The sequence below is a fragment of the Barbus barbus genome (assembly GCF_936440315.1).
Source record: "Barbus barbus genome assembly, chromosome: 49".
Taxonomy (NCBI): Eukaryota; Metazoa; Chordata; class Actinopteri; order Cypriniformes; family Cyprinidae; genus Barbus; species Barbus barbus.
Window position 1 is genome coordinate 9,276,894 of NC_136727.1, and position 27,573 is coordinate 9,304,466.

The 27,573-nt window shown below is 35.6% G+C and overlaps 1 protein-coding gene across 5 annotated transcripts in view; it reads right to left on the minus strand.

Annotated features, from left to right (window-relative positions):
- Positions 1-1,136: 1,136 nt before the first annotated feature.
- LOC306867228 (dual specificity protein phosphatase CDC14AB) overlaps positions 1,137-27,573 on the minus strand; it is a 56,466-nt gene continuing 30,029 nt past the window's right edge. For 2 of the 5 annotated variants that reach the window (XM_079412824.1, XM_079412823.1), the window contains 10 exons: positions 19,914-19,976; positions 19,305-19,392; positions 18,132-18,362; positions 17,139-17,277; positions 16,269-16,422; positions 15,019-15,119; positions 13,036-13,083; positions 10,748-10,882; positions 8,249-8,618; positions 1,137-3,443 (listed from right to left, as the gene is read on the minus strand). In XM_079412824.1, the coding sequence (XP_079268950.1) occupies positions 3,414-3,443; positions 8,249-8,618; positions 10,748-10,882; positions 13,036-13,083; positions 15,019-15,119; positions 16,269-16,422; positions 17,139-17,277; positions 18,132-18,362; positions 19,305-19,392; positions 19,914-19,976 (1,359 nt within the window). In that variant the 3' untranslated portion in view covers positions 1,137-3,413. Of the gene's footprint in view, positions 3,444-8,248; positions 8,619-9,400; positions 10,570-10,747; positions 10,883-13,035; positions 13,084-15,018; positions 15,120-16,268; positions 16,423-17,138; positions 17,278-18,131; positions 18,363-19,304; positions 19,393-19,913; positions 19,977-27,573 lie in introns of those variants that run through there. The other 3 variants (XM_079412826.1, XM_079412825.1, XM_079412827.1) reach the window with 2 other exon arrangements.

Below are 27,573 nucleotides of genomic sequence, written 5' to 3' on the forward strand. Positions count from 1 at the left end.
GAAAGTACACATTTCAGCTTATGAATGTTTTTTTTTTCTGTTGTGTTTGTTGCACATTTTGATGCCTTGATGATAGGGGTAGGGGGCTCCCATATAAAGCACTGTGGCTTCCCCACTCAGATTCAGATGCAGTGTGTTTTCCATGGTGGGTATGAACAAAACCAAAACTAGAAACAGTTTGGCTCTGGATGGAACGCTATTGGATCAAAGCATATGCTAAATGACTAAATGCAAATGTATTATCTATCACGACAGTGCTTTATATGGGAGCCCTCTACACCTGTCATCAGGCATCAAAATGTGCAACAAACATTTAAAAAAAAAAAAAAAAAACAAGCTGAAATGTGTACTCTCTCTTTCTCTCTCTCTCTCTCTCACACACACACACACACACACACACACACACACACACACAAGTGCTCAAATCAAGTATAGGTTAGAAAGAACAACTGAGAGTTTTGACATGTCAAGCGGCCTTTCCAGAACCATTTCAAAGATACTTAAGCACTATTATTATAACGAGTGCAGCAGCCTTGAAACCTGCTATTTGCTTCGAGTTGATCGTTGAGTTTAAGGTGTATTCAAAGACAGACATTATACTATGATAAGCTGAACGAAAGGGCTCGGGAAAACATGAAACCATAATTTCAATTAAATATAATATTACACCTACAACAGCTATAATGTTACCGTAACCGAACTATCTATTAGTTCTTAGTAGAACATTTTGGGCCTACAAAAGAGTTTTCTAAGAGTGGTCAGAAGAGAAAATTTACAACAGATAAACGCATCAAACTGTGTCGAAATTAAAGTGACATTTTGAAATACTTACTGAATTCATGGCTGTGAACAGTCACTCGAATAGCAGCCATTTTCACAGCTGTCTCCAAACGCCCATGGCCCGACGCCTGCTGCCAGATAGACTCAAAATGAGACTTTAGTTCACAAATGGGTTTCGATTTTGCAGTTCACATTTTGTTGGTTGTCAGGGAGAGAGAATCATTGGCACTTCATTTATTTTTGGAGATGTTAAAAGCAGTATTTTTGTCTCAGAATATCAATCTGCACAGCACTTACTGTAGAAGACTAATTGGAAATCTGTACTTAGAGAAATTATGAAAGAAAACGAACAAGCTCAAGCAAAATTAGTCTTTTATTTTGTTCTGGTCTTTGAAATCGTGTTTACATTGTAAAAGAATAATGTACAACCCACTACTTTATATTTCAATGTCCATTCAGTATGTTTATGAAAAGCAAACACTGCTCTAACATTGTTAGATTTTCTTTACACACTGCTCCAAAAATATATATTTATATTTTTATAAGCAAGAAAGTAGTTTACATCATGTATATGTCAAAGAGGTAGAATACTTCAATCAAATAAGATTCTCCCAAAACATATATATATACACATATAATTCATAACACCATCAGGAATGTACAGAGTGCTACAGGACTAACAGATACAGAACAGTCAATCAAGTTATAATTGCATAATCTTGTACTGGAGTAATTGTTCAAAAATAAACTCATAGGTTTCAAAATGAAAACTGTCAATTTACTCAACTAACATCAACCTGTGTGACTTGACTTTCCTCTGTGGAACACAAAAGATGATATTCAGATCAATGTTCATGCTGCTCTTTTCCATTCGATAAAATGAAGGCTGCTGAGGTCCAAAGGTGCACCATAGAAGTACTTTCTGCTATTTTCAGAAGAAATACGATACCGAAGTTTCCCAAATGTGTACGATAGCTTTGCATGACAAACAAAACGAAATGTGCATTGCGATTTGCAGTTAGCTTCCCCTCTGCTGTAGATCTACGATTTCATTTAATTTGTTTTTTTTAATGACATTTTGCGCCAGATTTGACATCATGATCGTAAACTTTTTTTTTCTAGCACATCTTGACACTGACGTCAAACCTGGAGCAACATGTTTTGATGGGATTAAATTTTTTAATTAAATTTGAATTAAAAAAAGATCTGTATAATTATAATTGAAGACATCTTATCACAGAATTGACAACTTGCAGTAATTTTATGGTGCTTTCATTATTAAGCTCAACAATCCCAGTCCTTAAACGGAGCTCCGTGAACCACGCAAAATCTTGTTTTGTGTTCCACAGAAGAAATAAGGTCAAGTACGGAATGGCATGAGGCTGACTGGGTTTAATTTTTATGTGAAGTAAAAAAATCGAAAGGTTTTAGCTTAAACCCTGCTGGTCACCTTTAACACTGTACGATAAAATATTTGCGCTAGATTGTAAACATCCTAAAAATACCAAATTTGAGACACACACTGGAACAACCTTTTTCGGATTAGTTTGTACATTCATTATGTGCACTAACATAAAGAGTTTGGTTATGCATATCATCGCCTACACAAAAGCTCATCTATTGTAATAGGGTTTGCGATTATGTTTATATTCGTTTTCATTAATGTATATTTTAAGCAGTTTGAGCTTCTTTATGCAAAAACAGTGCATGTTACAACCAGCAGCCAAAACCTTGTAACTCACTCGTGAGATGTTATATATCAGATGTGCTGGTGAAATGAACACTCCTGAATAGTGAAGTGTCGACGGTTGTTTTCAACAGCCCTTGGTGCTCTTGAAATGCATGCAAGCTCAGATCTAAATTAGTTTAATAATAACGCACATTATGATGTCACAATGGCTAGGAAAAAAGAAAAGCAGTCCACCCTGTTACTTGCACTGAACAAAGCTCTTCATTTTCCAGAGAAAACTAAGTTTGCTTGCAAATTGGTCATGTTCTCATGCCGTCCACCGTTGTGTGGAGACAAACCAACCTTAGACCCATAATGAAGAAAACACACTCTCTTTATGGCTTTCGCGGGCTGAAAATCCCTTTGAAGGTGGCACATTGCTATCAAACCGTTTTGCACCTTTCAAATATAGCCCTCGCACTTGATATGTTACTCAGTAAGTACACTCGGGAGACAAAAATGTGATATTTACGTTAGAACAAATTCCCTAATCCAAAGATACACAAATCTCAACAAACCTTGTCGTCGAGCATTAAGAATTATAGATAAAATAGGACAAAAATAGTACAAAAATCCTTATCTAAAAATATTTAACTATGTAAATTCATACATGGAGAGTAACTCTTTAAAAAAAAAAAAAAAAAAAAAAAAAAAAAAAAAGAATTTTGAAAGGACGGCCAAGGCAAGTTTGTGTCGTTTAACATCATGCAGCAGATTCCAGATCTGCCCTGTCGTAGCAGGACGTATTATACCACGAGGCTGACAGTTCAGTGTCAAAGCATTTCCTTTCAGCTTCGATCCTCTTTTACGACAAGAAGTCAGCAAATCGGTGGTCACAGTGAAGGCGTCACGGGTCGGAACCAGGCCAGCAGCACGGGACGGGGGTTAGCGGAAGGTGGCGGCTTTAGTACTGAACATACTCAGACTGAAGGGACTGCAAAAGAGGGGAAAAAACAGAAGATGAAATGATTATGATTCTGAACGTAATTACATGGCAGAGGGTAGTAGTCTACATTTCTATCTATTACAGCCCTCGCTGATGTAAATGAGGGTGATATGAGAATAAATAGTCAAAGCTTAGAGAGGAAATAAATTAGCATTAAATGTGTGTGACTTTGTGCAGAAAAAAAGCTAATCAGGTTAGAAGACAGGTGTACAACATGCATAGCTGAAGGCTAATTATTTATAATTGCGCCACAGCATGGGGGAATGAAAAAGTGTGTACAGCAGACAAACAGGAAGCAACAAGGCATTTTATTCTATTTTGTGCCGTTCATTTACAAACGTTTGATCAATGATCGAGATTCGCATACTTTGTGTTGTTTGAACATACAATAAGAATATCTTACCAAATATGTAAATTCCACTTTATTGTAAACATCCTAAACAGATTTTATAATGAAAATGTACAAAAACTACTGAATTTGAGTAAGTGCAACCCTTACTAAATCAGCCTTTTAACATGAGTTCATTCATTATGATCGCTAACATAAAAGGTTTTGCTATTAACATCATTGCATATACAAAGCAACAGAAAGCATCGTTTTATTTAGTGTCGTCTGTTTACAAACATTTGATCAACAAACGTTCTAGTAACAGCGAATTCGCATTCATTCACAGCTACTTAACATTGCTCGAACTTCTCTTTCCCGAATGTTTGTGCTTGGTTGTAAAGATTTAGAAAACGGATGCTTTTACAGTAAGAAATGTGTACAAAAAGAACCAATTAGGAGTAGAAGCAACCCTCACAAAATCAACTTTTTTCAGACTAGTTCGTACATTCTGAGCGATAACATGAAAATTATTATTCTTTATATCACTGCATACACAAAGCATGAGACAAATGGCTTAGTTGTTAACATTCAGAAAATTGATGACTTAACATTGAAAATGTTTGGTAAAATTTTCAGTAATTTTTATAAAATGTATATTACATTTTAGGTAATATAATCAGACTACTTTTAGATTACTTTTGACCTAACTCGTTTATCACATTGATTGCTGTCAAAGTTAACGTGTTAACGCAAATTCATTTTAACGGCACTAATTTTATTAGCGCACGATTAACGCAGCGTGCATTTTCTGTAGTTGGAGAAATGGAGATGCACAGTGTTGCCAGCGTAGCGACTTTGCAGACCCCTTTTTTGCGCAGTTTAACATCTTGGAAAGGAGAGCTGGTTATATAGCCTAGTCTTAATGGTTCACGTTTCAGTCACTATTTCATATTCATTCCGTTGCCTGACAACAGAAACAGTAAAACATATGGTAACACTTTATTTTGATGGTCCCTTTTGAACATTGACACTAAGTAATGTTGCAACTACATGTCAACTAACTCTCATTAGAGTATTAGGAGACCGTCTGCTTCATATCTGCTAACTCTTTATTGTGATGGTCTCCCAACAGACACTCTACTGACTGTAAGTAACTTTGCAAGTACGTCAACATTTTCTAACCCTAACCCTACCAGTCTACTAATACACTACTAACACTCTAATGAGAGTTAGTAGAAATGTAGGTGCAATGTTACTTATAGTCAGCAGAATGTGTTAAAGGGACCATCAAAATAAAGTGAAACCAAATATATCAATGGAAATTATTTATAATAATAAATAATAAAAGTACATTTTGCATTTTCAGAAGAAGTGAGCTGCCCTGTCTGCAAAAATGTAAACAGGTTTGTGTCAGTAAACTTCTCAGTGCAAAGAAAGAAGTAATGGGATAATCCAGTAATTACATGTAATCAGTTACTACCCAGCTCTGTTGCTAAAGCAACCTTTTTAGATTAGTTTGTAAATTCATAATGAGCACTAAAATAAAGTGTTTTGTTATTCATATCACCTACACATAAAACACCTAACAAACTAAGCAACAGAAAACGGTTTGTGTCATTCACTTTCAACCGTTTGATCAGCGTTCTAACAACACAGAACTGCATTCACTCAAAATTGTAAAATATCTAGGCAAACATGCCAGAATTTTACAGGAAGCCCCACATAATTTATACACGAGCTACGGGTGTGCATTTATTAAATATAATTTACTTTAATTTGATCATGCTTTCCAGTTACCTAAGAATATAGTTCAAGCTGCTCCATTTAACACATACCGTGTTTAAAATAATTCCACAGAATTCCAAAGTGCAGAACATTCTAAAAAAAGTAGTTCATTTTTAATGAGAGTTGCGTTTAAAGTCCAACAACATGACAATGCTTCGAAATCAGAAACTTTATGCTAATTTATACTATTTTTAGCAGTAAGAAAACTGATTATATTTTGACTGTAACGACGGTGGCGGCTGCAAACGCCCTTTGAGGATGAACGTGTAACAGAGTGAGTGATATTCATCATCACTGCAGTGAAACGTCGTGCTACATGTGTAGGCGTCGTGATGTTCTGAACAAAGACAGCACACTTCTCTCCGGAACGGGGAAGATATGAGCCAATAATTAATCACATAAACAGGAGAATGTCTAGAAAGCCTAGAGAGTTGTGAAATCACATGATTAACTTGTACAGTGACATATGCATAAAAAGTCCTGACACAATGGACAAAAGCACCAACAGGAAATTGTAAGGGAAACTACCAAACTACCTCCAACAGCACAACTTCTAAGAAGTCTGGAGATGGTCCAAGAATAACAGAGCACTAAAATCACGCTCACGAGCTTTCCGTCCGGCCTGAGTACCCTCAGGTCACACGCTACTACAATGCATCTGTCAAGCGTTTCTTATAACCCTAGACCTGTTCGACATTACAGGTGGAATTATGTTCAAATAAAAACAGGAGGAATTTAAAGTTTTTGGACGTGGAATAACAAACACAAATGTTAAAGTGAATGGCATCAACCCTAAGGGTTTGAGGTTTCAAGGTGAAGATGACAGGAAGTACAGAACTACTTGAAGCAAGGGACCATTTGTTTGATGGATTCACACAAATACTGAATATTGTAGCATGTTTTGCAGCGTACACCACTCCCTTTGCATCAAACAGCAGCATTGAGGTGCCATTAGTACTTGTTAGTAGACATGTTACTGCCAAACCAGACTATAGCTGTCAGCCTGCCACCGTATTCGACTATATTATCTCTGCTCGGGCTTTTTAATATTTGTTTATTTAGTATTCATTTTCTTTTCCTCGGAGCATCAGCGTGGGATGCACTCACAGTTAAAGGGCGACGGATTAGCTCAAAATGGAAAAATGAGTCTCATCCGGACTACTCGATTAAAACTCACTTGACAATAGTAATTAGGTAAATATTAGATCATCTGAGTGAGAGCTTTATGAGAACACACTAGAGACAGATGCTACACAGAGTGAGATGTGACGGCCGTAGAAGTGAGGGACGTGCACGTGAGTGTGTAATTGCTAAAAATTGAGGACATGCAACATGATCAAGATGAGCGTTTAAAAGAATCAAGATTGCAAATGAGCATGTGTTAGATCAGGGTGAGGTAGGAAGAAGTTTGAAAAAAAAAGTTTCTCCTAGAAAAATGTACCATGGTAACCACAGTTTCCACTAAAACACCACTGATATGACTGTGAAACATAATAAATAAGGAATCTTGTTTGAGCAGTTAGACTCCAGAATAAGAAATATAGTCATACGTGTTTGCAATTGATTTCCAAAATCTGACTTGTGGACATTTGATATGTATTAATAATATTAATAAAGATTTATTCATTATAATAAAGTTAAAGAATGATATTTTTAAAAATTTAATTATTGAAAATTATTTAAATGTTTATTTTCAAATCCTTCTGTAAATATTTGGTGAATAAGTGTTCATTTTATTTAGGTTCATAAATCAAGCATTAACTTAAATGCATTTTTATTAAATTATACATAATAATTGTAAATATAAATCATTGCATTTAACCATTTTTTATTAATTTATTACATTCAAAATAATTTAGAAATGTGCAGTATGAAGTCATATAATCGTATTTGTTTGCACTTGTCATTTCAAAACTCTGACTTGAGAACTTATTACATTAATATTATAATAACTTTTATGAATGAAAATACAATGCTTAAATATGTATTTAAAATTATATTCACTTTATTATTATACAATTAATCAAATAATTCTAAACATTTAATATTTTCATTTCAGTAATATCTTTTTTAGATTTTCAGTAAATATTTTGTGAATAAGTAAACGGGTGTTAATTTTAGTTAATTTCAGTAATGTTATGCATGTCATGTTCTCATAAAATTTCTAAATATATAATGGATATAATTTAATGACAGAAAAATAAATATGTATCTAAAACGTATAATAAAAAATTATCAAATAGTAAATATTTAATTAAATATCAAAAAGTCATTTTAATTGATTAAATTATGCATCTAAAAGTGTTATTACAATAAATTATAAATATTTAGTATTAATTCATTGAACATGTAAAAAAAATACTAAAATAATAATAAAATAATAATAAAATAATAATTATATATATATATATATATATATATATATATATATATATATATATATATATATATATATATATATATATATATATATATATATATATATATATATATATATATATATATAAATAAAAGCATATACATTCACCATCCTCCATCCTTTTTTTTAAGCCATATTGGTTTACATGTGTAATTATGGCATTTTGGCAGAAACCGCCAATTACCATGGTAAATTTTCTGAAATGCTGCTGCTGGGTGTGTGTTTACATCGGGAGGGTTGATGGGAGGAGACATGACTTACAGGAATTGACCGGCTGAGGTATCGTGCCGAGAGCCCGCTCAGCCCCGTCGGGGGGCTTCTGTGGTGCCCCTGTTCACTGGCTCCCAGCCTTCCATTGGTGGAAGGTCCACTCGGGCTGGTGTTGTTGAGGTTGTAGGTCAGGCTTTTTGCCCCGCTGCTCGGGCTCACCCCGTTGCTGTTCGGGGTGCTGGTGCTGTTATACTGACTGTTGTTGTTGTTGACTTCATAGTGGTAATTGTGGGTGGCGATCGGGCCGCTGTAGCCCGTGCTGACGGGGTGAGAAGTGAACAAGGAAGGGGAAGGTTTGCCAGCGCTGTTGGCTTCGCCATTTGGTTCATACAGATTACCCAGAGAGCTGGCTAACCTGGTGCTGGAGGATGGGAGGGAAGGAAACATACATGAAGGGAGGAGGACGGGGAGGACACACATTCGTACCCATATCTACACCGCAGGACACAGAGATCATGGAAATCTGTCTGATAATTGGACAATGAACTGCATGCATTCTGGACGACACTGTATTTTTTGCTGTTTAAATCTCAGCCTAGAGTAGAGCTGGGCGACTTATTCAATACTGACAAATTTTGTAATTGTAAATATAGTTTTTTTTATATAGAATTCATAACATTATTAGTACATTAAAATATTTAAGTATAAATTAATGTAGGCACATATTGCTGTTTTTAAGTATGTATTTTTTAGTACTGGGCAACGATTAATCGCGATTAATTGCATCCAAAATAAAAGTTTGAGTACATAATACATGTATGTGTACTGTGTATATTTATTATGTAAATAAACACATGCATGTATATATTTAAGAAAAATATGTTATGTTTATATATTAAAGGTATTATCATATAAATTATATGAATATAAATATATGCATGTAAATATTTTCAAAATATATACTGCATATGTGTGTCTTTACATATACATAATAAATATTCACAGTACACACACATTATATAAACAAAAACTTTTATTTTGGATGCGATTAATCGTTGCCTAGCACTAGTATTTTTATATTTATGCATATAAAAGTACATTATTCAGCTGCATTCTCCAAGTCAATCATTAAATTATGCATTATTTTTTTATATCATATATTGTGTAATATTGTTATATATTTTTTTCTTTTATGTTTTTTTTCTAGGTTATGTGAACTTTCGAGTAAACATTAAGGTAACGTTCCATTCTATCATTTTTCAAATGTTACAGGAAAGTTACTTTTGAATGTTTTCTGAACAATCTGACAAGTAGACTAAAGAGTAGTTAGACAATCTGGAACATTAAAAAAAAACATGTATAAATGACATTTGTGCTAATGTTTTGATAACGTTATAAACTAGAGAACCTGAATTTTATAAAGTGTTATTTCTCTATTTTACCATTGCAATTTTTTTATATGTTAAAATGTTTAAGTAAAATAATGTGGGAATATTGCTGTTTATTAGCAGGTCTTTTTGTATTTGTTCATAGAAAAGAAAACTATTCAATTATACACACACACACACACACACACACACACAATGTTGCGGAAAGTTACTTTGAAAAGTAATGCATTACAATGTTGTGTTACTCCCCTAAAAAAAAGTAACTAATTGCGTTACTTACGTGTTTCGTTACTCTTGTGTTACTTTCTCACATCTGGGCTGGGCTTGCTTGTTTGTTTTTAATCAGATAATTTATGTTTTTTGGCAAATGCAAAAGCCCTTTCATTCCCCAGGCTGAAGGAAATTCACGTTTGTGAAACAAGTAACTTTCGTTGCTTTTTTTTTTTTAAAGATTTATTTTTTGGCATTTTTGCCTTATTATTAGGATAGAAAAGTATATATTGACCGGAAATGAGGTGGGAGGGATAGTGAGAAAAGGATCGGAAAAGGTCCACGAGCCAGGACTCAAACTCGGGTCCCCCAAAGCGCAACGGCACTATATATCGGCGCACTGCCCATGAGGCTAGCGGCACCGACAACTGCTGTCATTATATATATACACATATATAAATTAAAGTTCAAATCCCCCTTCCCTAGACCAGAGAGTGTTAAAACTGCTTTTCAACATAGTTTGAACAGTACTAGAAAGCAGTGGGTATGCACTTGGTCCAAAAATACATGGCTGTGACCCGATAGGTGCTGGTTTGGAGAAAGTGATAGAGTAGTAGGTAGGTGATATGACTCTGGATATCTGATTACATAAACAGCAGGGAATGAGTCGCTTGAAACCAACAGCACGGAGCAACCAACTTGGTTCCTTGCGTTTACGGCTCTCCGTTTCAGAGCATAGGGTAATCACAGAGAGGAAAGAAGGCCACCAGGGAACTGGGAGGACATGAAATGGAGGAGAGAAAGAAAGAAGGAATAAGTTACACAAAAGAGTTGGAAATAAAGAATCAACAAAGAGTAAGAGGTGGACGAGTGAGAGAATAAACAGAAGGAAGAAAGAAATGGAAAGTGTAGAAGATTGGAGGAAAGCCGATTAGAGGGAGGTCAGGCTCACCTCTTGAGGTTGGTTGATGAAGATGAGGAGCGGCCAATTCGTTTGGCAGAGGCAGAGACGGAAGAGGATGGTGGGACTTTAGAGGATTTGAGGGGGGAGATGGAGCCCTGGCCAGCGGCTGCTGCTTTCACTCGACTGTAAAACACACAAACACACAAAGAAAATCAGCTGGTAACAAAAACCCAGTGAATTTCAAAACAGACTCAGATTGCTCATTTAAAATAACGACAAAATGTAAATGTTAAAAGCAGCTTCTTCATTGCGTGCATGTGCAAATATATACACACAGCTCAATAAAACAATTGAAAAATAATTTATTAATATTTGTATATTATAAATTAAACTACAAATGTATATATGTGAAATGCAATTTATAAATTAAAGTTATAGGTTTATATACATAAGAAACTAAACTAAAACTTAAACTCATACCTATACTAATAATAATATTTACATAAGCATAATTATTTAATAATAAACTACTTATTTGTACATTATAAAATCACAAAATTACTGTATATATATTTGAGTTCTCACTCAAAATGTATATAAATAAAAGATACACAGTTCCCAGAAAAATATAAACAATTCACAAAAATAGTTTAAATTATTTAACAAATAAAAGTAATTTTATACATATAAAAATATAGTTATTACACCAAAAAAGTTAATCTATATCCATAGCTCCATTACATTTAAAAATTCAATAGCACAGGTCTAGGTTTGTCTTAATAAATTTGTAAAAGCAAGGCAGACTTCAGTGAGATTTCATTTTCATTTAAGGGATGTTGGTGAAATTGTTACTTTGTTGAAGTTAAAAGAAAGCAAAAGTAGGTCTGCCATCATTTAAGAGAGAACTGAATAAACAAGATACTATGATCTGGGCAGACTGCCTATTCAGAATGACTGAAAATTCCCATTGCTAAGAACATAAGAACATTTCTAAGAGCCAAACACATCTACTGGGAATTGAATGGTTTAGGAGAAAGTAAAAAAAAAATATCTGGAACTCACTGTCGCTACATTCTGTACAAAAAGAGAAACAGAGCGTTATGTTTTAAATAGGCTTTGTTTGAAGAAAAATAAAACCGGAAAAATAAACGGGGGAAAGTTACAGGCGAGGATCCAATATTTCTGGAATTTAGCCAGACTGTGGTCTAGTAATTAGCACAAATGGTCCCCATATATATATTGAACCTTTTGCTCATACAGGAAATCTAATTTAGTTTTTTCTTTAGTTTCAGTGTCAGTTTAACTATGTATGTATGTTCACTACTGTGTGTACACTTGGATGGGTTAAATGCAGAGCACAAATTCCGACTATGGGTCACCATACTTGGCCACACACAACTTCCCTTCCCACATATATCTATATGTATATATATAAAAATACAACTATATATACTAATAATTATATATAATAATAATAATAATAATTATTATTATTAATAACAATGATAAGTAATAATAATAACCCTATACAAATAATAACCCTATGCAACAGGAAAAAAACATTTTTTATATATAAATCTGAAGTATATAGTACCTAATAAATCACCCCTCATCTATAACACTGTACAAAAAAAAAAAAAAGGGAAAAAATTAAACAGGTCATTTGCTCTCTCTCTCTCAGCTGAACACAAAACAAACAAATTTGCCAAGAGCTCATCCTTCATTCTTGTGAGAAGGAGCTGCGACAGGAAGAGTAGGAGGGCCAGTTTGTCCGAGAGGCCTCTTCAACTCGCCGCTCTTCATGGGAAATTAATTAAGGACTGCGTATTTGCTCATGAGGGGGTGTTTAATTTACATCTGGGTTAAACGTGCTAAAACGGAGCCTGTTCAAATTGTTGACGACATCATCATGCACACGAGGATGCGGTGTCCTGTTCTCGTCGAGCGGTAGTTGAAGATCTCGTTTTATTTGCGTTGTGTGCAAGGAGGGGCTGAAAATGAAGACACGCCGGGTATAATTTGTCTTTGAGTGGCTGAAGTATGTAAAACGGAAAGCGCAAGTAGGCTGTGTTTGTTCCTTGGGCTATTTTTGTAAACTTGGAGAGGCCTGAGATAAAACAGCCAGTGTAGTGAGCCAGCAGCTTATGCAAAGCATTTATTTTTTTTAACTGAAGTTCATTTATAAAGGTTAGATAAGATTTCATACGCCAAAAACAGGCCACATGACCATTTTCCAGCTTTAAACAGGTGGTTGTGCTACTGTACCTTTAAGACTTAGTTATATGTAAATGACCTCTGTTATGGCCTTTAAAGAGAAACTTGGAAGAAAAAGTTACCTGAGAGGCTGAGATGCAGACCTAGTGTGTATCTTCATGTCCTCGAGTCTGATGGAAGAACATTGAGATGACACTGGGTTTAAGTACACACTGCATGGTTAAATAATACATAAACCGTATCTAAAAACTAAGAAAATGGAGCCAAATTTAATGATTGCATACCAAATGATACATACTAAATACTGTTTTTGAAAGAAATTAGTATTTAACATGCATACTGTACACACTGTGTGCATTTTAGTATGCACTCATTACCCAGATTGTCTACTACATTTGCTAAACTGTGCCGTATATAACACGTAATTCACAGTTCGATGTATACAAATGACATTTCTTCATAAATTTCTGTGTATTTCTGAGGAAATATTTGCACATAAAGCAATGACGTCATGTTTAAAATACTTTGCATACTGTTTATGTACTAAAAATAGTAAATAGTAAAAATAGGAAGGCCCGCCTTCCGAAAAACTAAATGTGTTGTGATTGGTTAGCTGTCCCAGTGCGTTGTGATTGGTAAATAGCTTAGACAGCTTTTCAGTATTGCCCCGCCCCTTGCCAGAACAGCAAGTTAGTCAATATTGCCATATCAGTTCAGACCCCGAAAATATTGAACAAGAGGATCGTGCAGAACCTTTGCATGCACGGATATTGCAAGACATATTAAAGTGGTAATGTTATAGTTGTTGTTTTTTTTGGCTAAATCACGTTTTAGATGGGATGTCAACAACAGCTTAAAAATAACTGCATTGACTATGTACAGATAAGTGCAACGGTAATATGTATTATGTTTATTGTTCCTTAATTCTAACATTATAACATGAATTGCGCTGAAACTGTTATACAGTTGAATTTATTTATACCATAGTCCCACAGACTTACACTATTTGTGGCCGTATATATATGCAAATTAATTCTCTGCCGGCGGGAACTGCTGTTGGAGCGGGAGAGAGTGAGGTTTCCCTGGTAACACTGTAGACAAAGCAGAGCTCTGCTCACAAACGCTGCTTTATCAGACATTATATATCTGATAAAGATTAAATGGAAAGATTAAATGGAAATGACATCTAAAACTTTCTGAAAATAGTTGGTTTCCATCAGAAATACAGTGATATAAAAACACCCACACTGGGTTTCGATTTTGAAACGTGCAGTGCTCCTCAGCCCCCAACCATTCAAATTTCTGTAGGCGGGACTTACATTTTGTGATGTCATAAATACAGGAAAGCAACTTTGTAGTCCAAACGAGCCGTTCGCTGTAGTTCTTGAAAATTGATTTTTTAAAAACGAAATACCTCCCTTTGGAGTGGACTTTGAGACTTGTACCTTTGTAGATTGTTTTATGCCCAAACATACACACTACACACTGACTAACATTCAAAAAGTGAAAAAGCATAACAGGACCCCTTTAAAACCAGCAATATAAAAGCAGAAAGCAGAATGTTTCTCGAGGGTTCGCCCATCCTGAGGTACAGGGAATGAATCTCTCCAAGACGCCATGTTACTATGCCAACCAGCTCTACGCCGGGTACATCAGCGTGGTGTTCTTTTGTATTTATTTCAGCTCAGTGTCTTGCATTTAAGAGTGGACTGGAAACACTAACCGTGGCCTGCCGTCATTTAGCTCTTCACTGAGCTAAAAGCTAATGGAAGTTGAAAGAGTCGTGATAAAAGGCTTAATTCATGAACGGAAGGAACGAGTGCCATTTACGTAATGTGACTCATTACGTTGCGTATATGGAGACCTGAATAGAAGATACAATATTGGTCTTGGACCAGCTTTGCTTGGCTTTTTATGTCCAGGTTGAGATTCAGGCCCAGAATAGAATACTGCATCACGAAATGGCTCTGAACGCAATTTATAATGCAACAGGTATGAGTTGTATTCTCAGTGTGGCCACAGGGGGCGCTATTGCAGGTTGCGCAATAGTTAAACCGATTAACGATTCGATTTTACTTCAGAAGATCAAGGGAACGGTGTCTTACCTTATGGCTCCGGTAGTCGCAGACCTCGGTTGCCGTCGACCCTTTAAGGCACACAGTTTGTCTCCTTGCGTCATACCGAGATCGTTCTCTGCGTAATCGTTCTGTTGAGAGTTAGAGAACATCATTGTTTATTTATATAAAAATGTGTCAATTGTATAAACATTGTATTAAAGTTATACTCTTCTCAGTCAGGTTTCAAAAATAAACTAGTGAAGTAGTAAATTAAGTAGTATAATACCAATATTAAAATATTGAGGTCATTAAATATAAAAAATTTTTTTTATCATATTTTAAAAGTATATAGTGGTTACCTCGCCAACATCATCCTCTTTTTTTGTATTTCAAATTTTGAAAATATTAAACTGTCAAGTAGTATTAAATTACAGTTATTAAAATTCTGACCGATGTTCCAGAATATTTTTGTGATAATATTCTTATAGTATACTTTTTTTCCTCCATAGATATAGTGGTTGCGACCAGCTCCAACATCATACTCTGTTTCACTGTCAGGAATCAAAAATAATAAAATATCGATTTAAAGTAAAATAAAGTAAATTAATTAAATATCAATATTAAAAGTTTGGCCAACATTGCTAAGGCGACAAATATTTTTTTTATTCATTTTATTTATATTAGATTTTTATTTATTAACTCAATGTATTTGGTAGTTACATCCCTCTCCAATATTACACTCTTTTTCTGTGTCAAGTTTTAAAAACATGAAACTATTCAGTATTAAAATACCGATATTTAAATTCTAGCTGACATATTTTTTCAGGTGATAAATATTTTCATGTTTAACCGCTAAAGTGCCGGCATTAAAATTCTGTATTATTTTGTCTATTTTGACAAATTATTAAAGGAGCATCTTATGCAAATTACTAATGAGTTATTAGGTTTTTTATTTTTATTTTGAACATTAATTTAAATGACTAATATATATATATATATATAAATAAAATATACAATTTTTTTGACAAAATTAGGCACTAATTTAACATTTAAACACCAAAAACTACATTAGTTGTTGAGTTTAGGTATCAACAATCTTTGCTGTTTTCATACTATATATTTAAATCTAAATGTAAAAAATTAGGAAATGAGCATAAGCAATTAAATATCCATTATCAACAACTGTGATCTATTAGAACTACCTAATATATTGGCCGATAATTGATATGGCACTGTTATACTGTGCATTCCTTATTTTAAATTAAAAACAAAATAAAAATTGTCCCAGCAGGCCTCACCTCCTGCATACGGTCCAAGCTGTGTGATTTAAAGATGGAGGTGTTGATGGAGAGGTTGTCCATACTGGAGATGAGGTGAGGCACAGATCTGTCCTCATACTGCCGCTGCTTGGACCGGTGAATATCTCCATGCGCCCAGAGACTCGCCTGCTTCCTGTACAGGTACATAGAGTATAGTTCCCAATCAATGTCCTGTGTGTATCTTGTTTTGCACAAATAATTCAGCTGTATGGGAAGAAATCTGGACCAATGCCAATGCCAAATAACGTATACTTTGTATCAAGCACACAGGAACGGAATGTTACATTTCTCACAATGGCATAAGGAGGAAAACATGCCTAAAGATAACATTCATTTGTCCCGCGGTGGGCATTCTTTCATGCTGCGCCCCGCAGCATCGTGTCAGCCCAACAAAACACTTGAGAGATTAGCTTCAACTGACCTTCACATGACCAGCACTGCTCATGTGAAGGTCAGTTGAAGCTAATCTCTCAAGTGTTTTGTTGGGCTGACACGATGCTGCGTCTACTGTCACTCAACATGACAGTGAACCATGACGGTTATATGGCGCACACAAGGCCTTATTGATACCCAAACGCTGAATCAGACTCAACGTACCCTCCTTTTCCCAAGCCAGAGTTGGATGACTCAGCCAAACCTGGAACATCTGCTGAACTTTCTGATCTGCTTAGCGAAGGAGTGCACTCTCAAAAAACCCTCTAACGCTTTTGACAATACACGACTCTGAGCCAAAGTTAGAGCACTTGTCGACATTATGTAAATGTAATGAACAATAAAAAGAGGAAAAAAGCCTCAGGAAGGTGTTAAGAGCCCAAAAGTGGTGCACTGTGGGTAATTTTCAGGACTTACTCTTCGAGGTAATGCTGCTGGGGTCCAATAATAGAGCCGGGTCTACAGATGCGGATCCAAGCGATGGCTTCAGCAGCCGTAAAGCGGTAGTGCTTCATCAGATAGCTGCCAATCAGAGTCCCCGTCCGGCCTAAACCCGCTGTGATTGGTTGAAAAAAGGTCATAGGTGTTTAAAATGCATATACTATGTAAAATTATCTATTAAAAATGAACTGCTCTTAAAAACTAATTTTTGGGGGCTCATTGGTGCAATTCTAAGGTATCTTAAATGGTTAGTTCATCCAAAAATGAAAATAACTCAAATTCTACTCACCCTCATGTCGTTCCAAACCCGTAAAACCTTCGTTACCCAAAAAGGTAGTAAGGACATCGTTAAAATAGCCCATGTCAAATCAGTGGTTCAACCGTAATTTTATGAAGCTACGAGAATACTTTTGTCCGCAAAGAAAACAAAAATAACATTATTCAACAATTTCTTCTCTTCTGCCTTTGACGCACATGGTACTTTCATGACTGAAATGTCGTTTTTTTGTTGTTTTTTTTCCTTTGCGCACAAAAAGTATTCTCATAGATTCATAAAATTACGGCTGAACCACTGATGTCACATGGACTATATTAATGATGTCCTTACTACCTTTCTGGGCCTTGAACATGTCAGTTGCGTTGCTGTCTATAGAGGGTCAGAAAGCTCTCAGATTTCATCAAAAACATCTTAATTTGTGTTAAGAACGACATGAGGGTGAGTAATTAATGAAAGATATTGAATTTTTGGGTGAACTATCCATTTAAGGCCACATTACCATAACACTGATGAATGTTTTGTTCGCTTTGAGTCTGACCTCAATAACAGGGCATTTTAATGTTTAATGCTACATAAAAACAAAGCCATTTTGACAATTATCCTCTTTTTGCGCAAAATAAAGTGGGTCAATGAGGTGACACTGCCACTTGCGTGGCTGTATTTCCATGTCTTTGATTTAAGTGGCATCTCACCCTTGCAGTGCACTGCCACTGCTCCATCCGTGCTCTCGCAGACATGCAGGAAGCGGCGGGTGATGACGTCACTGGGCGTGCTACCGTCCACGAAGAACAGGTCGTAATGGTCGAAACCAGCATCTGTGAAGCGCTTGGCGTCGTAGATCATCTTGTTGAGGCGTACTATGGTGGTGACGTTGTGCTTGCGGAAATATGGGAAATAAGCCTCGGGGGCATGTAGAGGGTAACCTGCCACACACAAGAGAAGGAATAACAAAATAAGAATAACGTAGAATTTTTATCTATATATGTATTGTCACACTATTTTAAGGTCCAATTCTCACTATAACAAACCATTAACTATGACTTTTGCCTCAAATTCCTAAATTGCTGCTCATTAATAGTTAGTAAGGTAGTTGTTAAGTTTAGGTACTGGGTAGGATTAGGGATGTAGAATATGGTTATGCAGAATATTTGCTTTATAAGAACTAATAAACAGCCAATATGTTAATAATAGGCAACTAGTTAATAGTGAGAACTGGTCCCAATACTAAAGTTTTTGTATGTATGTATGTATGTATGTATGTATGTATGTATGTATATATATATATATATATATATATATATATATATATATATATATATATATATATATATATATATATATATATATATATATATGGACATAAGACATAATATGGGAAGCAAGGCTTCTAAATTTCTTTAAAATTGCATATTTAAAAATATCAATTTCAATTAAATACATAATTCCTACATTTAGATAGAAATTATGGAAAACAATAATTCAAATATATTTCTTAAATATCTATATTTAAATTTTTGTAATTTTTTTTAATGAAAACAACATTATTAAATATAAAATATATTTCCCATATTTAGACATAATATGGGAAATAAAAATAAAACAAAAAATATTTTAAATACACAATAAATTTTCCAGGACTTAAATTCCTATGAGCCCTAACTGAACCATTTGCTCTTAAAAACTACTTTTACCATGATATCTAATATGTTGCACTCTCTACTTCTGTGTGTGAATCTGAGACGTTTGTGTTTATTAAAACAAGGGTGCCCTCTAATGTCACATAAGTGTATTACATTAAACACCATCTCTGAGAAAAATGCATAAATTAATTCAACATTCGGCTATGAGATGGCAAGCAGCCTTACCGTTCTCTATTTTACTTTTCGGATGTGGCCCGCTGAAAGCGAGAAGTTTGCCTGGGACAATCCAGTTAAGATCTCCATTTTCAACCCGCTGGAAGGATGAAGAAAACAGAATTAAAAAGAGATGGAAAATGAATAAAGATTAAGGGAACAAGAAAAAAAAACAGAATTGAGCCAAGGAGGTTTGTATTACAGCCAATGGAGAATGTTTTATAATTGGCGAGTTGTGCTGTCATAACCCCTTCAAAGCGGAGGGCACAGCGGGTGACGGATTACCAAAAGCTGAAAGATTTACATAACACTAAAGGACAAATCAATTGAATGCTCATTTGCTGTGAATTGTTCCAGCGATTGTCTAAATAACAGCTGAGATTATAACACAGGTGGGCGACGTATAATCACGGCGAGCTGTACACGATGTGTGCGATTTAAATCAAATTGAACGAGCAGAGACTATCATTAGGTTAAAATGTCTTTGGTTCCCGGTAGAATAAACACGATTATGTAACCGGCTTGAGGAGCAATGAATGTAATTCTGGGTAAAAACATTGCATGCTGATTCGCCTAATGAGCGCAAGCATGTCACATTTCATAACGAGGGGGCATCATTACCTCGTAATGTTCGTACTCGTTCACGTCGAACGTCTCGAAGTTCAAGAATCCGTGCTGGAGGGCCTGAAAAATAGTTTAGAAACATTAGTCAAATGCTAACTGCCAGAGGTGGAAAGTAACAAATTACATTTACTCGCGTTACTGTAATTGAGTAGCTTTGTGTACTTCTACTTTTTAAAGTAATTTTTAAAATCTGTAATTTTACTTAAAAAAAAAAATAATAATAAATAAATAAAAAGAAATCGTTCCCTCAAAACTACTGCAGTAAATAATGGGCAGGAGAAGAAACTGGTGCTAAAATGACAAGAAAGATGCAGACGGACAAGACAGGAGTTATGGTGCAGACCCAGCTGAAAACAAAACCCCGTCGTATTCTGCTGAAGTTTAACTCCAATTAAATAAAGTGAACCCCTGGCCATATTTATGCTCTACATTTACTGTACATTTAGTCATTTAGCAGACGCTTTTATCCAAAGTTACTTACAAATGAGGACAATAATTACAATTATAAACTCTTAAGCTGTTTGCCTAGTTAGACCAAACTAACAGCTTATAAAACCTCGACATCAACCCTTCGCAAGCATGTAGAGGTAAGATAAATACTTACATCGTTGCATTGGTGTTTAAAATTAAGCTTTGACAGTTTAGCAAAAGAATTTGCACAAATTAGACAAAAAGACAGTGGTGCAGGGTGTGCGATAATATCGTAATCGTTGTTTTAACGATGTGCGATTTGACATTATCAGTATTTTGCCTAAAACCAAACCAAACACTCCTACAGAGTTCTGTGGTCTAGTAAACTAGTGCGCGCACATTTAAGCCCTATTCGCATGGGATTAGCATCATCTGGGGACCATGTGTGATTTTGAAATAACCCACACATCTGAATTTCGTGTGCTGCATTCGCACGGGATAAGCTAAGCCTGTGATTTTACTCTAAATTACCGACTTATCTCCCGGATACCTGGATGTCAAGGCTTTGAGAGTCCCGTTCTACGGTCCAATTAGATGGATTAAAAAATAATAATAATAATAATAATAACAATATAGTTTTGTGCCCCGTGTCATTTCACCAGGTTAAAATAATATCTCAAGCTTTATGCTTGATTTATTTGTAACACATTAAACCTTTTCAGCTTTCTCTTTCTGCAAATTGTATGGTGTAGCGATATGACAGCACCCAAAATACTATCAAACACTCTAAAGCAGCTCCATTCTTTGCGAAAGATGGATAAAAAGGCGCACAGGAAACAAAAACCTTGAAAAAATGATATACGACCCGCCAAATGCTGGCCAAATCACAGAGATGCCGATTCGCACGGGACTAATATTATCACAGGACCTCGGTGTTCGGCGAAATATGGCAGGTCATTTGGGGGGGAATTTTTACTTTAGAAATTACAGACATGGCGATTCGCACGGGAGTAAGATCACAGACAACCTCCGTAATTATCACAAACGACTGGAGGTCACCAGGTAATACTAATCCCGTGCGAATAGGGCTTTAGAGTGAGTTCTTTCACCGCGTGATTCAGTCTGTTAAAATGCATTTAGAATCATCACAAAATTTAAGATAGGGACGGCAGAAGATGTATATATATCATTTCATATAGTAAATCAATAACACACGAAGAGTGCCATTTTTCTCCTAAAATCAGCATGATTACATATAGATTTATTTTTACAACAGTTAAATAAACAAGAAGAGAGATTATTAAAAGAGACTTGCGTTTTAGACACAATATAGCCTGTTTTTGCTCTATTTCGACAACAAAAATCATTCCAAACACAGCCACCCTAGCACAGTTTTGCATCTCTGAGCAACATGGTGGTGTTTTGTTCATGAATGAATCAACCGTTTAAATGATTCGGTTCAATCGCAATGACTCACTTATTAACAGTGACTTGCTGACACTTACTGACGGTTTTCATTTCACATTTAAAGTATATATATATTTTTTTATATAATTTCAAATGAGTATTCAACATTGTATGTCTTACATATCAAAACGTTATTTCTGCATTTGTAACTGCAGGTTAAATGCATTCATGCCCTGCATTAAACAGGGTGTAAATACATATAAATGCCACTTCAGATGAAGTTTCTGTTTCCTCTGCATTGCAAAGATGAATTTTGTTGATACTGATTTAATTTGCCTGGAAACAGCCCAAATGTCTTATTATTCTAAATAACTGATTCCTTTAATTAAAAACAACTAGTTTGAGATTTATAGGCCTGTCCCAGGGGGGTGTCCAACTCAGTTCCTGGAGGGACGCAGCTCCAACACATACCATAGATATACCAACACACATACACCCCAAGTCATTTTTACTCTGAGTAAATTTTAAACGAGCTACTTTTACTTTTACTTGAGTAGCTTTTTAGACTGGTACTTTTACTTGTACTTAAGTACAAGTACCATTACATTAATGAAATTTTACTTGAGTAGAATATTTTCGTACTCTTTCCACCTCTGCTAACTGCAAAAATGGTAATTCGTATGGTGGATTTCACCTGAAAGTCACAAAAAATCCTTTATCCGTCTGGCTGTTTAACCAATTAGTCAGTGTAATGGTGGTCAGTGAAGAGCTGCGGGGGAAGACGATTAAGGAAAAGGCACATGAGTCGATAAGCCGTGGCAGAGAGCGATGAGGGCCGCGTCTAATGGAGTGTCGGGTTTCTGCTTTTCACAAACATGTCTGGCTCTGACATGACTGGTTGAAAGTGTACAAAGTGATGTTTTTGTTTTGCTGACTCTTATTCACTTAACTGATATGGCAGTAGTGTTGGACTTTATACTGTACTGATACTTTATTCTGCTATTCAAAAGGCAGTAAAAACACAGTAAAAATTTACTGACATTGGGTCTCTTATACTATTAATTGTTATGTTTAGCTCATCTGTGTTCAGATTCAAAGAAAACAGAGACACAAACATTAAGTTTTCAGTGTAGTTACAGCTTTTCGCCATTGTAGGGATCTAAGTTCAAAAACAAACATCAACCATGAACTGCTCAACATTATAGATGGACCACTTGTCCAATTTTTGTAAATTTATTTATTTTTTTGGTAAATAAAACTAAAACTTCAAAAGACTATAACTATATAATAAATTGATATATGAAAAATAATCATTTTAAAAACAAAACATTTAAAAAAATGTATATAATTTAATATTTTTTAAAGTATTTTAAAATAATATAATAACTAAACATATGAACAGTAAAATATATAAGTCTTTCTAAAAAATATTTTTCTCTTTATATATAATGTATATTAAGTGTATTATTATTACTATGTATTTTCTATATTATTATTATATATTTCTATATTAAATATATTTCTGTGAGGGGAAATAATTATAGTTTAGGAAAATTGTTAAAATAAGATTTTTTAAATGTTATACACACACATATCTATCTATCTATCTACATACACACACATCTATATCTATCTATCTATACATCTATATATACATATACACACACACAACTATATCTCTATATATACATACACACACACACATCTATATCTATATATATATATATATATATATAGATATAGATCTAGATGTGTGTGTGTGTATATATATATATATATATTGTAAGAATTACAGAAACTCAGACACTTTGGACTCCCGAGATGGATAACACACACACAGTGCATTAACATACAGACATCTGTCTCCACACCCCACTGAGAGAGAATACAAGAAAATGCCTCTCTCACATATGCATCAGTTCCTTTTCATCCACTTCTCCCCTCACCCATCTCTCCTTTCACTCAGCTCACTCAGATTGGTCAATAGAAGAATGTAATATTCTACATTAATGCAAGTGTTATTTACAGTCATGTTTGGTATCATTTGAATTGTCTCAGGGCGACTGGTATAATGGTCTCATTCTTATAAGAAGTAAACAAAAGGTAATACAAATCCTAAGAGTTCAGAGACATTTTGCATACTGTAAAGGGCGGACCGCACCTAATGGTTTTCATGCAAATTACCTTCTGTCCCAAAAGGTGCCAACTCGACTTGATTAAATTGCAAATTACAATTGTTAGTTCCTGTCTCGAGTTTGGGGATGTTTATTCTGGTCTGAGGTACTTAAAGAGAATGTGGCAAAAGGATCGGGGCGATTCTGTAACCAGAAGCCCGTAGTGTGGGTCTCAATGCTCACACTATGTATTACTATAAAGTCAGGTATGCATTCTTTACTCATAGATTTATCTTTGAGAATTCGATGTTTTGTATTGATATGATTTGATCTTTTTGAATTGCTGTGGAATTGACATAATACATACAGTATTTACCTGACTGATAATAAATTGTTACATTTGACATTATTCTGTTCTACTCTGTAATTATTGACTCTAGTAGATTACGTTGCATCCTTGTTAAAGACATGAGCAACCGAATGAACGAGTAAATATAAAGTCAAGAGTTAACTAGAATAATCAAATATCAGAATAATAAATTAGAAATGGACAAGCAATCAATTTGTATTTCAAGTTAAATACGAGGTCAAGCTAAAATGGAGTCAGATTAAATGATAAAATGGAGTCAGATTAGAGTTTAATTTAAATTGAAGAACTTTGCACATTTGGAAAGACCGAGCACGCAGGAAACCTTCATCCACCACCGGAGACCTTCTTTGGGCCGGCTGCGTGGAGCCTTACAAAGTGGTGACCAGCCTCCGTGATCTCGCAACAGACGAGCAACGTCTTTCCAGCGCGAATTTCGCTTTGATTCTCACTGACGGAGAATATTGAGGTTTGAGCTTCTCCTTCCCTGTCTGCAACTGCTGCGGTAAGTTCCTTCATTTTACTTTTGTGTTGAGGGAAAGCTTTTTGCATCTCACATATAGACACATTTTTAGAACGGGTCGGTATACCCATATCTGTTTTAGACCGGAGCCGAAAAATCCGGTGGGCAAAAGAATTAGCTAGAAAACATGGCTTTTCAGGGACAGTACAGCAGCAGTGCAGATCAAGAGATCATGGGAACTCACGCCGCACACATAAAAAATATCCTTCTTCATTTAAACGATAAAGGATTAAACCTTACGTGGAAAAACAATGAAATCATATCCTGGTTTTTGGCAGGAGAAAAATTGACATCTAAATCAAAAGATAAAAAGACAACAGCTGCCATTGTCTACTTACTTCGGAAAAACGACCTAGAAACATTAGCCGAAAATGAGCGCATAATGGCGAGTCTCAGAGAAATTGAGAAAGCGCGTTCGGATGAATTACAAAAGCTTAGAGCACAGGTCGAGGCGTTTACATACGAAAGACAAGGTTGGGCAAGGAAAAGCGAAAACATGGCGAGAAAAATAGATGCGCTTCAGGAGAAACTCCAAACAGGCAGTAATTATATATCTGCTCTTGAAGAATGTTGCGACAATGTCGGATTTCCAGTGGCCGCAGTTAAGAAAGCAGCACTGGATGAGACTTTTGATCCTGATAAAAACAGCGATCATGATGTAGCCACATTAGAGAGTCAAACACGGAGAGAAACTCGTAACCGAGCTCCCGTTCAGAGACATGAACAAAGTCAGCGAAGTCCGATTATAACAAGAGCTAACGTTAAACCCAGCGAAAAGCCCTCCGCGTCAGCTAGAGTTGCTGTACTCAAAACCATGACAAACGCAAATGATGAAATAACCAAGATTAGCCGGCCACTAACATGTGAAGAGTGTTCAAAACATAAGCAGATCGTGGGAATGATGCCCAAAAGAGGGCCATTCCAACCATACTGGGAAGCACTGATGTTACAAGCCACAGTGTACAAATTAGAAACTAGAGATGTATGGCAAATCGCACTATTAACCATCCCGGAAGAACTCCGATCAAAATTAACCCCTCAAATGAAATCTGGAGACGTAGTCAAGCGAAACAATAATGAATCTGACGAGGCTATATATGAAAGATTAAAACTGGCGTTGCTAGACTTGAGAGGACCAACAAGCGCGGATTGGGGCAGGATACTAGAAATTAAACAGGGCAGCAACGAGCCGTTTGAAAAATACGCCGAACGTCTGTGGGTAACATACAAAGAACATTCCGGTCTAGAAAATACAAGCCGTGATGACGAACCGTTATTACAACTCATAAAGAACAATGCTGGCACTCCAGTCCAAAATGCATTGTCAAATGGAGTAGATCCAACTGAAAACACGTTCAGAACGATAGTGTGTTGGGGTTCAAGGATAGAACAGGGATACAACAGATGGAAATCTAGAACTTTTAGTTCAGAGAAAGCATGTGCTACTACTCAAGATAGCGTGCCAGTTTCAGTCCTTAAGGTGATGCAACACCATAATAGCACAGAGTCATGTACCAGAATGCATGGTGTAAAGGAAGCATTAGGGAGTCATAAAAAACCTCAAACTCCAGGAGAACACAGCAGACAACTCTATGGTGAAGACAGCAGGTTTTGTAGTTCCTGTCTTAAAACAGGCCACACAGAGGAGAAATGTTGGTCACTGGGAAGAGGTAGACCTCCACCTTATTTTCTGAAACATAGGATTTCACTTTCTAAATGTAAAGACCAATTGTTTACATGTAACAAGTCATCCTCATGTAAAACTCTTTGTGAGGTAACTGCATTGCTGATGCAAGGCCTCCAGATGTTGACTTCACTTGCTAGTGGGCTAGCAGCTTAATAGTGATGACTTTAAAATGTAAACATCCCAGTTTCAATGATCTTGTTTGAATTTTAAAATTTGTAATTGTGCTAAACACAATGTGCACATGTTACACACATTATAGTTGTTTGTGCTACTACATGTGCACATAGGCTAGTTGAGTTTATTCTTTATGAAACACATGACTGCTTCACTGTAAGTGTACGAAACACTTAGGTTTAAAGTTGTAGATGCTACATACATGCTAGAACGTGTCTCTTGTGTGAAATTAGAATAACTGTAATACTGGAATTGCATTGCAATTTAAGTTACATGTGTGTGTTTATGTTGAATTTGTTTGTCTCTTGGGTGATACACTGCGCTATTTTCCATATAGCTGCAGTTAAACCAGATACAGGAGCATAGAATTGCCATGTGGCCACAGAGTGATTTCACAATTGTCTTAATGAAAATGATCAGCAAGACTAAATGAAACAAATAGTCCTTTGAAAACATAAAAACAGTGATTGTGCATTGCATCAGCTCTGACCTGCCTTTCCATATTTAAATGAATTAACACGTGAATTCTATTTGTGACAACTTAGATCTTGTTGCAGATTGATATGCTATGCTACCCAGTGCCAAAAGGGAGGAGTTGGGTTTTCATTTTAATAAGTGTGGCACAAGCGAATGCAAACCAATTCACTCGTCGCTGGGTAGCACCAACCAAAATTTTAACCACCCAATCTTCTAAATTTTCTAGAAAAATGCTAAAAGGGAGGTGAAAAATACTCAAAATTAACTGTGGTTCTCTCAGTATTTGGTTCTGTTTCAGGTTGACCACTGCAATTCCTTGAAAGTGAGATACCAGGAAGGCACCTGATGCCAGCTGCATCAAGCCAGGACGGCGGAATTGTTAGAAATAACCTGAAATTGCAGGAGATGGGTGCAATAACACTTCAAGAGGCCAGTCACATCTCACAATAGCACACTACCACACAAATATCTACATGGCCTTTCCGGATTAGCACCGG